The 13,956-nt window shown below is 38.4% G+C and overlaps 1 protein-coding gene across 1 annotated transcript in view; it reads left to right on the top strand.

Moving 5' to 3' along the window:
• Positions 1–8,071: 8,071 nt before the first annotated feature.
• Positions 8,072–13,956, top strand: part of LOC121299203 (transmembrane protein 266-like) — a gene marked incomplete at its 5' end in the record, with an annotated part of 36,512 nt that continues 30,627 nt past the window's right edge. The window contains one exon of the mRNA XM_041226834.1: positions 8,072–8,289. Coding sequence (XP_041082768.1) covers positions 8,072–8,289 — 218 coding nt within the window. The remainder of the gene's footprint in view (positions 8,290–13,956) is intronic.

Raw genomic sequence — 13,956 nt, 5'->3', positions numbered from 1 at the left:
TGTTTACCCAGGATAAAGAGTATTTCAATAAATAATACACACTCCGGACCAGGAGGCCGACGGCTACACAAACCCCCCCCAGAATGTGAAGGGACTCTAAAGGCTTATTCGTATGCAGTGGCGTTTTCCACTAGCTAATACTGTTTATTAATAATTACTCTCTGTGACCCTGAGAGGAGTGTCGCTTTTCATGTTACAAATTTAGCGATTCTTTCAGTCTTGGGAAATGAACTTTGTGATTTCTCCTGAAAAGGTTCAATTGCCCATGACTAGTAAGGTCTCCAGGAACTTGATCATTTAATATTCTTGATGCTTTTTTTCTGTTTCAACAATGGCAGAGATATTTAGGTTTCCAAGATCAGATCGGTGCAAATCCCTGTTGCACTAAGCAATGGTGTGCTCTTATATTTGCTATTGCATTAACTCAGAAGGTGGCTTTTCAAACAGGGTGTTTTAGTCTTGCAGTGTATTAAAATACTAAACCAAAGAGAAACAGAAGCTTTAATCTACACACGGAAGTGTGTGTGTGTGTGTGTGTGTTGTGTGTGTGTGTGTGTGTGTGTGTGTGTTTGCGGGTGTTGATTTTTTGAAGGGGCTAGTTTGTCTTTAGGCTGTTTGAACACTCAGGCTGAGTGTAACTCCTTTAGTAAATTTCCTATTACAGTTTATTTTACCATTGAGCTCCACCTTGTCACTCAGCAGGCTCTGTGTTCTCTGCACTGCTCAGTGCTGAATGGTCTCCTGATTAACAAACCTCGACAAATGACTATGTTCACTGATCTCTTCTCCTCGTCTACAAATGCTGCTTCTGAATATCCATTTAGAACTGGCACCTTCTTTTTCTTTCTTTATATCACTTGATTTCTTGTCTGAATCTACAATGAGACCTGTAGAGCTGTTAGTGTGCTATATAAATGCCCAGTGTAATGAATACCCTTGCTTTGGACTTGAAATGAAAGCATCAAACAAATAGTTGCATCTCCCTTGATTTTTTATTAACACTGTTGATTTATAACTTGTTTATCACCCAGAAAAAGAAATACTTATCTGATGGTTTGGTGCTATGTCAAATTATTATTTTTAGTGATGCAATGAACTCAGCATGCATTCATATGCATCATTATAGACCACAACTGGCAATAGTGTTTGTTTACTGGAAATCGGTGTTTGCTACCACTGGCTAGAAAGACAACAGTTGTAGCACTGGAATCGGTCTTGTGTCTGAGTTATAGAGATCTGCCACTTACCCAGTCTCACAGGTACAAATGAGAGACAGTAAATGCTTGTTAGAGAAACAAAATTGACAACGATTGATTAATGAATGAATTGCTGACAGAAGATGAGCCATGCCTGAAGGTAACATGGTTTTATGACCAAAGATATGAAAAACTCATATTTCCTACAAATGTGTGTGTGTGTGTGTGTGTGTGTCTATCTATATATCTATATATCTATATATATATATATATATATATATATATATATATATATATATATATATATATATATATATATATGGAGGTAAGGCATCATGTAGCCTTAGCCGCTTTGGCAATACATGTAGTATAGTAAGGGATTAGGAGAGCTCTACTTCTCTGCCTTCTGCTTACACGCCAATTATACCAATTTAGTTTGACCTGCGTGGATTTTGATGTCAAATCCACAGATGAAAGCCAGGGCTCCAGGCAGCTGTAACATCCAGTCACATGTCCTGTTTTTCTTCGGAATCTCACAATTTTTAGAATTTCTTTTTTGGCAGACCTAAGTTAAATTAACACCAACCTTTATTTTCCAGATAGTAAATCCAATCCGTGCACTGTTTAGAGTTTAAAAAAGAAACCTTTAAATATCTGAAAAATTGGTGCTGAGCTGTTTTGAAAGTTTGGCACCAGAGTGCCTACTTGTTCTAAATGATCAAGCCCAATGGTACAAGCTGAGAGTGACACACTTTAACACTGTTACTGATACTTGTAGATACTTTTTTGTGGGGGAAAAACAGCCTTCCAGTCTGATATGCCTATTGTTTTATTGTCAGTATAAGTTCTTGTGCCTCTAGTCAGGGATGTGCTGAGCTCAAGGGTCAGTGGAGTTCTAGCTCCCTATCATGAGGAGCTTAAATCTATTTCTCAGTGATGTTTATTCCAGACAAGTTTAGTTTATGTAGATATACAGAAACCTTCAACAAACTGAAAAAAACAATCCTTTGTTTGGGATTTAGCAGCTATGTGATTAAAATGTTAGCCACATTTTATCATCCAACCGTAAAACTTAGTTCAAGCAAGATAACGCATTATCTGAAATTGAAACTATTAAAAATCTTAAACGCTAATAATTAGCAAGGCACAAACAATTACTTACTTCGTTGCCCTTGCCTAAGAAAGCTATCTTTCCAGCATAATCGCATCTTAAAACCTTGAGTGTACATAGAGCTACCTGAAGTGCATTAAGGATGTGAATCAGAAATAAACTCTTACCTTTGCTAGGGATTCTTTGCTGTCTTGAACTGGTTTTGTTAGCTTATGATGGCAACACAACTATTGGTGTTGTCTCATTCTTATTGCTGTTATTAGTACAGTAAGTGATCTATGTATCTGTAATAACAATGACAGTATTAGGCAGGTAGATAAATAACGGCAAATTTAATTGCTTTGTGCTATGTGATTTCCCCAACAGAAGCAAAACTTCACTAAGTAATCTGAATGCATTTCCTTTACACGTTTTCTTCCCGCCATAGAGACCTTGTCTTTTTTATGAATGTTATTGATCATTAGATAAAGGCCCCAAAGAAACGTTGTGTGTGGTTTCATTACTTTAAGAAGTTTGCATTTCACAGCTTTCGAATCCAACACAGTCATGAGCTGTGCTTGCAGCTTGCAGCAAAAAAAAAAAAAAAAAAGACAAAAGCCTGACAGTTCACAGGAATGTATGAAAGCATTCCTTTGATATTTCTGTGATGAGAGATACTGTATGAGGAGCAAGTCAGCACCTAATCAGATTGTTCTTTCTCTGCAAAGTCCAAGATGGGATGGTTCCAAAATCTCACTTGGTACGATCGTCACTTATGCATGACCTCCAAACGCCAATCCATTTAGCATCCACTGCATAAAAAACAGTATTTTTAAATATTTATAGTAAATAAGAGAAGCCCACATAATGTTATATTTATCCTGATCATTGACATATACCGCAATAACAATGATGCAAATCAAAGCGTTTTTCTGAAGTTAAAGTAATTGCTCACTTCTAATCTCGACTCTTGGGAACCCTGCTGATGTACAGCACATTGTCATATTATATTTGTTTCTGTGAATAGTCTCAGTGTTTTTGGTACGAATTCAAACAGATTTAATGCAGTAGTTTGACAGTATGTTTGCTGAAAATTGGACTGCAGAATGTTCTACACAAAGCAATGTGCTTTTCAAACTGATGCCTTGATTATCTGTGCATCCAAGCCTATCCCCCAAAATAGCCTGCATGGATCACTGGGGGATGGCATTCTCATTACACAGTGGTTGTGAAGCTGAAATAGATCGATATCCAAAAGCTGTTAGGCTTTTGGAGGACACTAGAGAAGTATAGGATCGTTGATGCTCTCAGGCCCCAGTAGTGGGACTGAAGCTATTACCAATGTGACTTCAGTTTGTTCAGGACTCCCTCAGTGAAATACAGTTGTTTAAGCATGAAATACATAAGCTGTAAGGCTATTCAGTGTCATTGGTCTAACAGTTGGTGCAATTTAACCCACTTGGCAATTTGATAATAGCTTCGTTTTATAGATTGTACTGCGTGACACAAACTCTACTAAAATCGTGTTAGAAAGAATTGTAAATATTTGATGGTGAACAGCTCAAAATGATCAATACATGACAAGAGTAGTTACCCTGTGGGCACTAACGAAGCTGAGGATTGTCTCACAAATTGAATTCTCTTTGTATTCATGTTTAGACAGGCAAGGGCCACTGAGAGACTACGTCGTCTTTCTTGAGCTGTTCCTTTTTCTTTATGAAATCTGTGTAAGGTGTATTTTCTTTGAATAACCCAGCAAAGTAACAGCGTCCCATTCTAACACTTTTTTACTTAAAGATCCTCCAGCCAAGTTCAGTACTGACCAGTCTTGCTTAGCTTCTTCAATCAGAATCCAAGATTTGGTACCACAAAGTCTGTTGTTATGAAACTGCTTTCTCTAGCATGTTCTATTCATTGAGTTAACACAGTGTGGGTAATAAGAGTATCTCATTCAATGTATTTTTGTAGTGTGTTTGTGGTTAGAGATGTACGTTTAATAACAAGACGTATATGAGTGAATGATCTTTTCACAAAATTTTAGCAGAGAATTTTTGAATAAGTAAGAGATGAGCGACTCAATGCTTTGCAATGTGACATTTGTGTTGGAAGCCAGGACCTTTCTCGATGCACTGATCTGTGGTGATGGGAAGGCATTTTATAAGAGGTGCTTCACTCACCATGCACAATGTAATTCAGCTATTGATCTTCCTAGTATAATGCCCCATATCCCTTCTTATACAGAATTAACTTGAAACAAGATTTCTATTATCATCCCTCTAGTTATGTCTACACCATTTGCATTATGATATGCAGGTCACATTACAATATTCATTGCATTACATGCAACAGTTCTGGTGCACTTCATTGTGTTGTGGGTATTAAGATACAATTATCCTTAATGATGGACTATATAGTCAACACACCCTCTATATCACAATAACTTAGTTAGGAATTAGCAATGCACATTGAATAATGTCACCCCCACTCTAGTCATTAAGTTTAAGTATTTTTCCCTACCTCTGGGAAGATAAAGGATGATTACAAATATACCTGGAAAAACACTCGACTTTGTCGAGTGGCACTGGAACCATTTTTAAAGTGGGGGTGCTGAAAGCCATTGAACAAAAGCTATCGCACCCCCAGCACCCCTAGTTCCAGCGCACTTGGTCCTGTGTCACTAAATCATAAAACGTAAGCATGTTTGTGTGTAAGACTTCACCAAGCCAAGCAGATGCAAAGAGCTTCTGTCAGAGATTCCCATAATAATACACACTGATCTGTTTATTTGTCAGTATAACCATTTGAAGATTAAAAAAAAATGATCAGAGAGCAAAGAGCAATCTATTAACCGCTCTGCAGCAGGTTGGATTAGTGTGCTGCATATCACTGAGTCAATAACTTAATCCAGTTTGTACTGCGCAATAAACGAATTGCTGCTCGCATCACAGAATATGCGAATGGAGATAATGTCAAAACGTGCTGTGCTATGTAATACTGTTGGCTCCTCCAATGAGATGACCTGAAAGGCCCATAAAGAGCTGGCCGGATGTGCTCTATAGCTAGAAGCACCAGACAGTGAATAATAAAGAATCTGGTGGGATTACAGTACAAGTGGAGCTTCTTAAAACATTTGAAAGCACTGGTACACAGCAGCCTGAAGCAAGTGGAATATTATACTGGCTCTACACTACTATTAAGGACTGAATGACATCCTGACACCCACACAAAGCAGCCCAGACCCACTCTTGGAGTGCTTCACAAAAAACTGATCTACAAATACTGGAGAAAGCAGTCTGAAGCAACAGCAAAGATATTGGGAGACTCTGGTATAATGTGAGATTTTGGGAACATACTCAACCGTATGAAATAGATTTCCTATGAGGAGACAAACACTTTTACATTCATTGTCACAGTGTGACACGCAACCCAAAATATGAAACCAAAAGTCAAAAGTCCATAAAATAAAAACGCTATTTATTAAATGGAAAGCTTGCTGATTCACTTGGATAAGGTGGCAAATGCAATAGCTGTGGTCTGTGGGCAGGGCTGGGAGAAATGGTAAAAATCACAAAATGCTGCCTCTTTAGGAGATTCAGTCTTAGGGTTTGTGTCCAGCTGCCACTGCTATTTTAAGAGGTGGGAAATGGTGCTTTGAGGGTGTCTTTAAGGTTAACAGAAGAAACAAAGAAAACCCAGTCCCTCTGAAGTAGGAGGTTATCAGCACATTTGTTATAGAACAACAAGACCGCTTCCAAACCCTATTTCCCATGGGCAAGCGATGTTCCTTCCAGCAAACAAATGTTCTTTTATATTACAGTTGTAAAAGTGACCCACTCTCGCTTGCTGGCTTGGGGCCAGTTCTGATAATTTCCCTTGGCATGCTTTGTTCAGAGTTATTGCTGTTCAGTTACCATGTGTTTATATTATTTACCCAATTTTGCTATGAGTCAGTCCAGTGTACCCAGACAGTCTATAGCAAGTAATTTATTTGCCTTACTGTGTAAGACTGTTTTTGTTTGATGGAGAAATTAATAATTTTAGGATTATGTTTGAATGTAAGTATTGAGATATAAGAGTTTGTTTGACGGTAGGCCAGTATAAAGCATGCTGTAGGCAGTGGTGTGTTCTTATCATCCTACTTGGAATGTAGAGGGTGTAGCAGGATTCAATTCAGGAGTCGCAGGCTGTGGATGGGTCTATTGCTTTCACTTCAGCTCTTAGCAGTTTGTCTGCTGAGGGTAAACCAGTTAGTTTGGAATGCAAGCAGTTTAAAAACCCGATAGTTTCCTAATCATTTTTTTCTTTGCATTTGGCATTTTGTTCCCTTGACACCTCTAAATGCATTGTAAGTTCGTCCTGTAAAAAAAAAAAAAAAAAGCTGAAACACTTGAAGTTCAGAGCTTAATCTCTCTATCCTTGCCAGGCTAACTACCAGGGAGCTAGTGGTGCAGTTTACTTGGCACAGCTAACTTTAGGAACCTGCTCACTTTAGGAATTTTCCTTTACTGCTCCGACCTCCCATTATCTTCTCTGCTGTCTGCTTGTACCCAGTGGATCCCCTGGACTACAGCTATCAACTCTTAGTACCTGGCACTGTTAAGTCTATGCCTTTTATACAGCATGTATGTATTCAGATAATCGTGTTGTGGCAAGATTTGCAAGTGACACCTGATTAGGTCTTTTCCAATATTCTTTGCAAGCAAAGACTTCTAGTTATTACATTTACTCTACTATGCTTCACAACACTTCATTGCAATCTTTTTTTTTTTTATCACTGACCCTTTTGTTAACTCGACATGCATGGGAACAGAACAAAAACATGCATTTTTATTTGTCTTATGTGAGTTCGGTCGCAGGAACGGAGCTAATTGTAAAAACCACAAAAACATTCCAGGGATGGAATTGAATCTCCCATTGCAAAGGCAGTTTCAACCATTCCAGGTTTTAATATGAGCTTGATTAGCCACAATGCATTGGTAACAAGCTCGGCGTGTCTTATTAAACTCCTAGTAAAACCAAGAATGGATCAAACTGCTATGCAATGGGAACCTGATTTCCACCCCTGCACTTGGAGATGAAGCAGTATCAGGAGAACTCTCTGATCTCCCAACCCATTGTCAACCCCGGTTCAGCAGCATTTTAACAGCATAAGTAGAAGCTTCAGGTGGGATTCTGTTGCATTCACAGCCATACAGGGAGCATATTTATCTGCATCTGCATCCACATGGGCCTCATGCAATACTGTCTAGATTCCTCTCACTTCATTTGTTGCATCCATGCAGCCAATGATAGCAAGCCATATCACAATGGATTTAATACCAGCATCTGCTTGAGTCTAAAACTGTGTGCCACAGGGCAGAAGTCTGCAGCTTCATTCACGCTAGGGCTGATTGGTTTTCACTCCAGCTGCCGCCTGTACCCTATTGAGATGTCACATCTTGTTTCCAGCTGGGTCCTGCTTGTACCAAGGCTTTATAGATGCATTCCCCTGGGCACGCACACACAGCAAGGCAGAGGTTAGCATGAGTAAAGAAGCCAGTATCTTCCTAGCTCCTAACTGGTTCTGAAACCACGGAAGCAGGACAAATCTATACAGAAGACCATTGCATGTCAAAGCTATAAATAAGAACAGTTGTGCTATAAAGCTTTGATCTTTATTGCATGCATTAAATATGAGGGAAATCATATTTAATTTAGTTTGGTTTTGAATCCTGCTTGTTTCATATAATGTAACTCCTGAGCTGTTTTTATTCTGTGCAATCTGCTTGACTGCGTCTGACTGTGCTTGTTCCTCTCTTTCTCTTTGCCTCTCAGGCCTGCTCAGGAGGCTGGGGTGTCTGATCTTGAGATCATATCCCAGCAGGTGGAGGAGGAGAGCCAGTGCATCGCTCCAGTCCAGCTTGTGAACTTCGCTTACACAGACCTGCCCCTCACGGGTCTCGACCTCTCCCTGGCCGGGTCCCAACTCCTGTCGAACCCGGATGAGGAGGATCAAAGAGAAAGGTAAGATGATGGGGTAAAAAAGATGCCGGATTCTCACAGCAGAAATATCCCTGCTACACTTCAAATACTCTCCCAGTGACCAATCTCATCGCCAGACATTTAAATCTAAAAGCCTAATTCCATTTAAAAAAAGCATGGAAATGGATACTCATCAGAAGTACACTTGGCAAAGTTTGCTGCATTGCCGTTTCAACAGATTTGTCCCCGTTTACAGAGAACAAAGGTTTACTTGACAGAGCTGTGGATAAGCAGTCCCCCGTGTTGTACAGTAAATTTCACTTCCCATTAGCTGTGATCGTGGGTTAAGTCACTGCCTGCCTTGATAAGACAAGAACTTTCATCATTAACATAATTGACATGCAAAAGACAGGCCCTTAATCCATTGTGACAGGAAACACTGCAGCCTTTGCTTTCTTAAGTGGTTGTGTTATGGTACTTAATTATTGTTGACATGATATTAAATTATAGAAATTCTGATTTCATTGCCTACTATTAACGAGAAGGTATTGTTGGGAAGATCAGTTGACAACGATGAGATGCCATTTAAAGGTATAATGGCATGCTGCTGGTTTGAAGTGCTGTGGCATTTGTTTGTTTTTCTTTGCCTAGGTCTTCTGATTACAAGCTCATTGCCATTTTTTTCATCCAAGTCACCTTTTTTATTCTATATTAAAATGATAACTGATAAAAATATAAATCTATGGTCAAAAACCTGAAATTTTAAGATTGAGACATACTTTAAAAAAAAAATACGGTGAACATAATTTAGATCTTTTATTTAACATCATGTAGTCAAAGAAACTACAAAATTATACTGTTAAAGTCTACCAGAAGTACAGCACTTCATGTTAGACTTCAAAATGTCATATTTTTCAATTTTTTGTCAGTTATATGTAAAACTACAAAGTGGTATGTAATTCAATATGTTATCGTAACATTATTCAGCAGGTTTTATTCGACTTTATGAAACAAAATTAGTTAATTCTATAGGGGATGCAAAATGTTTGGCCTTAACTGTGGTTTGAGTGTTCGATGAGTACCTGTACTGGCCAACTAGAGATTAGCAAACCTGCTTGGTTTAATTTAGATAGGAAATGATTAACACAGATATTATTAAAGATGTACGTGTGAAAAGTAGCAGCTTTGCATTTGTGGCTTGGCACCATGCTTAAATATTTTAGGAACTTTTCAAGGCCGATCAAGTCAAGTCAAGGGAAATTAGCACAGGGATGTAAAAGTAACATGATGGGTGTTTGTTTTCATTTCAGTGCCAGTTCTGCAGAATCAAAGAAGCAGAAACTAATATTTTCCATTTGATCTATGACTTGGTTAATATGCTTATAGCCTCTAATTTGGAAAACAAAGTGCATTCTCAGGGTATGAGAGCAGTGTCATGGATTGTTTTATGTATCCAATCCTCAACATCATTACAGCTGCATTTTAAGAGCCAGGCAGCTTCATGAGCAATGTGCAAGAGCAATAGTCTGAGAGCTAGCTTCCAGGTTTGTGTAATCATTTGTCAAGCTATCTCCTTACCTTGATTGCTTTCCATTAATCCCATTTTGTAGATGAAAAAAAAAAATTATAATAATAAAAAACACATTGTTTAATGGAGAGATCTCTTGGTTGAAATAAAGAATAATATTTTTGTCTGAAAAAGAAATTTGTGTATTTCATCTTGACAAATTCTCTGCTGTAATGTATGTGACTTTTGTTGTCTTCTGCTTCTCCTGAAGGCTAATAAAGCCCCAATCACGTGGCTATGGTTCACGAATGCACCCACTGTATTGGTCCCACTGAAACCTGATCACTTCCTGCCATGTTAAGGATGTCATGGCTACTCATGTATGGTAGACTGACAGATAGTTGTTGCATCTCCATTACTCAATTATTTCTTAATGAGAAGATAAATCTCTGAGAGATACTTCATTTGATTGTGGTGCCATGACCTGGATATGTACTTTAGATTCAAGTGCCAGGCAATTGAACAAGGCCAAAGGAATACCCACCTAAGCCACAACTGCAATTATATTATAGCCAGTGCTATAATCTAGCCAAAATATACAGAGGAACTAGACACAAACATACCAAATACACAGAGGAACTAGACACAAATATACCAAACACACACAGGAACTAGACACAAATATACCAAACACACACAGGAACTAGACACAAATATACCAAACACACACAGGAACTAGACACAAATATACCAAATACACAGAGGAACTAGACACAAATATACCAAACACACACAGGAACTAGACACAAACATACCAAATACACAGAGGAACTAGACACAAATATACCAAAAGACATTATTTCTACATCAATGCTTTTGTATGACCTAAAGACAGATCTGGATCTTTCTTTCTTTCTTTCTTTCTTTCTTTCTTTCTTTCTTTCTTTCTTTCTTTCTTTCTTTCTCTCAAAGCAAACACAATAAATTGTAACACAGTTGCTGCAGAACGCAGTTTGATTAATAGGGTTAAAAAAAAAAAAATTGTTCACTAACTTGCAATGTTAAAAATTCCTGTCAGGAAAGAGGGTTGTGTTTGTTCAAGCTTTGAGTCTTGAACTCCTGAAATCTGCCTGAAGCTTAGCTAAGGGATGTAGACTGCTGTGGTTCACAGGAGGACAGCTTTCTCCTTCAGAAGCACAGCTGTTTCCTTTCTCCTTCAGAAGCTCATGAGCAACGTTCGGCCTTTCTGAACATGAACCAATTTGACCCCTCCAGTACCGACTTTATGTATAACCAATTGCACAGACCCATGAAGTAATGAGCAAGACCAAAGAGTACCTTACTATGACCTCTGTCCGAAAGACAGATCCACTGGTGCTTGTTTTGTGTGCCTGTTTGTTTTGTAGTTGTTTGAACTGCTTTATAAATTACTTTTTTTCCTGTTGACATTTCTTGTATGTTTCAAAGTTCTCATGTTGATTACTTATAAACAATTAACAAAAGAAAACCCCACACTCAAAAAAGCATCTCAGAAATAGCAACACAATACGATGCGTAGACCAAAAGGATATAGTGAGAAAATGATTTAAAAATAATTCATTTAATTTCTAAAATATATTGCGAAAATTTAACACAATTTTTGCAATATGTTTTAGAAATTAAATGAACTGAATGAAAAATCCTTGAGTGCGGACTGTTTCGCATTGATTACCTACAAAAACCTTGTGTAATTTTTATACTGTGACCAAAACTTGATTTCATATTTTCACTGCCTGATTACTCTGTTCATTGTAGGATGGATTCTTCAAACAGTTTATTTACAGTATATGAATTACTAAAGAGCAGGAAAGGTAAACATAAGCACTACTTTATTAATATTTTTTAAAATAGAAGTATTTTTTTTATATTGTAAAGCAAGGAATAATTTTAGCATTTTCACCAGAGGTGTTAATGTACACCATGCTGGTTTTGTCTGCCCCCAATTTGCTGCTGTTGTGTCTTCACAAGATAGAGATGAACCGGCTCTCTCTCTCTCTTATTCAGAGCAGCGCTGAATGGGAAATTGCTTTGAACGTAAATGTTATACATTTAAACAAAGACCTGTTTCCAATAGCCTGTGGTGTTTCAGTGGGTGCTTTCAAGCAACATGCTTTTGATATTGCACCCCTGAAAGAGTATACCTGTAATTTTTCTTTTCATTGTTAACATCATAACAACTTTTTACACTTAAAGTCTGTTTCAAAGCTCTTTTCAAAATGTCTGCTCTAGTGCACTGACAGGGTCAGGATTGTTGCCCGCATTGTCAAACAGGTAACACGGCAATAACGATCCAGGATGTGATACGGAACAAAAACGCCAGAGCACTTCTTGTTGTGTTTTTTGGCTTTTCTGTTCCATACCACATCATGGATCATTAGTGCTGTGTTACCTTTGAAACAGACTTTAACATTATAAGTGTAAAAAGTTAACCATGAAAAAAACAATGACAAGTACGTTATTTCAACAGTTGTAGCAACACGAGGGGCCGTGTAACGCTGTATTTTTCAGAACCCCGCTACTTACTGTTTTAATGTGCTGATTTCTAAACAAGAACAGCTGTTTGTCTCTCCTCTTTACAATTGACAATTCATGGCAATTCATTTCCGCACTGGCGTACCAAGGCCATAAACTTCATTCAGATTGCAGGTGGCTCGCAGTTCAATGTAGACCTCGGCTACAACCTTTCTTATGTGAGCCAGCAAAACAAACGGGAAGTTCAAGCTGAAAAGTTCTGAAAAGTAATTATCTTTATTTTGCTAGGGTGTATCATGTGTGGCCTTTTGCTCATAATATTTTTCCCAGGCTGGGCAGTGCCTCAGGCAGAGCTTGGAATTTAATTTAATAGAGCAAGGACATCATTCCTGTGGTATTGCGCTGGGGAGGAACTCTCTTTCTTTGTTACCCAGCCAGGTATCTAATTTGGCAAAGCAAACAGCGTGACAAGAAACTTGGCGTTTCTGACTGATACCAGTAGTTTGTTAAGCACTTTCGGTGGTTACTCTTTTTCCCACACTTAAGGGCGTCAAGGAAATCTAATAGACACATAACTTTCAAGCAACCTATAAATCGTGCATTCCCACCACCACCACAAAGCAGTGGCCACTCCCCTTATTCTTCAATCAGGTAAGTGCTCTGTAACTCTTTGCAAGGTGAGTTTCCCTGGGTGTGTACTGTAATGGTGACATTATCCTCTGTGAGTGGATTAATGACACTGAACCGCTTACACTGGTCCCCATGGACGTTTATTCACGGAAATTGTTGACTTGTCTTGCCTGCCCCCACAACAATAATTTTAGACCTGCGTCCAAGTCAGACCATAGGATTACTGGAGCTCTGCTTCCCAGTTTCTCATTGCTTGTGGTGCCCAAGCAAAGCTAGAGTCACATTGCCTGCAACAGCTGAAATGTATTAATGAGACCTAGAGTTATAACACAGGTCACTACGAAGGTAATTGAGAATGGTGTGCTTTCTTTCCAGTTATTCAGTTTAAAAAAAAAATAAAAATATATATATATATATATATATATATATATATATATATATATATATATATATATATATATATATATATACTTGTCAGAAATCAACCAAAAACCAATCACAGTTGGTATAGTGCACTAAATAATCTTATTTAAGAATAGAATAAGACATATGTGCATAGAAGACCACGTATCTTTGGTGTCAGCTTGAGTGTGTCCACTCGCATGTCTGATATACGTATATATATATATATATATATATATATATATATATATATATATATATATATATTTTTTTTTTTTTTTTTTTCTGGAATTGGCAATTCTTTTTTTCTCCCTGATTTGGAAAGCATTTTTATTTCAACACGGCTCACCGTTGCCACCCCCCACGCTGACTGGGGAGAGATGAAGACGGACACACGCATCCTCTGAAACATCTGCTTCTTTTCACTCTGCAGGCCTGCCATGCAGCCACCTCAGCCAATTGTGTGCCGCCCCCTTGGGAGCTCCCATCCGTGGTCTGCAACGGAACAGCCTGGTCTCGAACAGGCGACATCCAGGTTACAGGGTGCATCCTGCACTCCACGTGACGTGCCCTTACCGGATGCGCCAGCTATTGCAAAGCCACCAAATGTGGCTTTGCAATAGCTCTCTAAAACCATTGTTTCAGCATTGGTTGAGAGC

This window comes from Polyodon spathula, chromosome 24, assembly GCF_017654505.1.
Source record: "Polyodon spathula isolate WHYD16114869_AA chromosome 24, ASM1765450v1, whole genome shotgun sequence".
Classification (NCBI taxonomy): Eukaryota; Metazoa; Chordata; class Actinopteri; order Acipenseriformes; family Polyodontidae; genus Polyodon; species Polyodon spathula.
The sequence above is the reverse complement of the archived record's forward strand: the minus strand, read 5'-3'. Positions and strand labels throughout refer to the sequence as shown.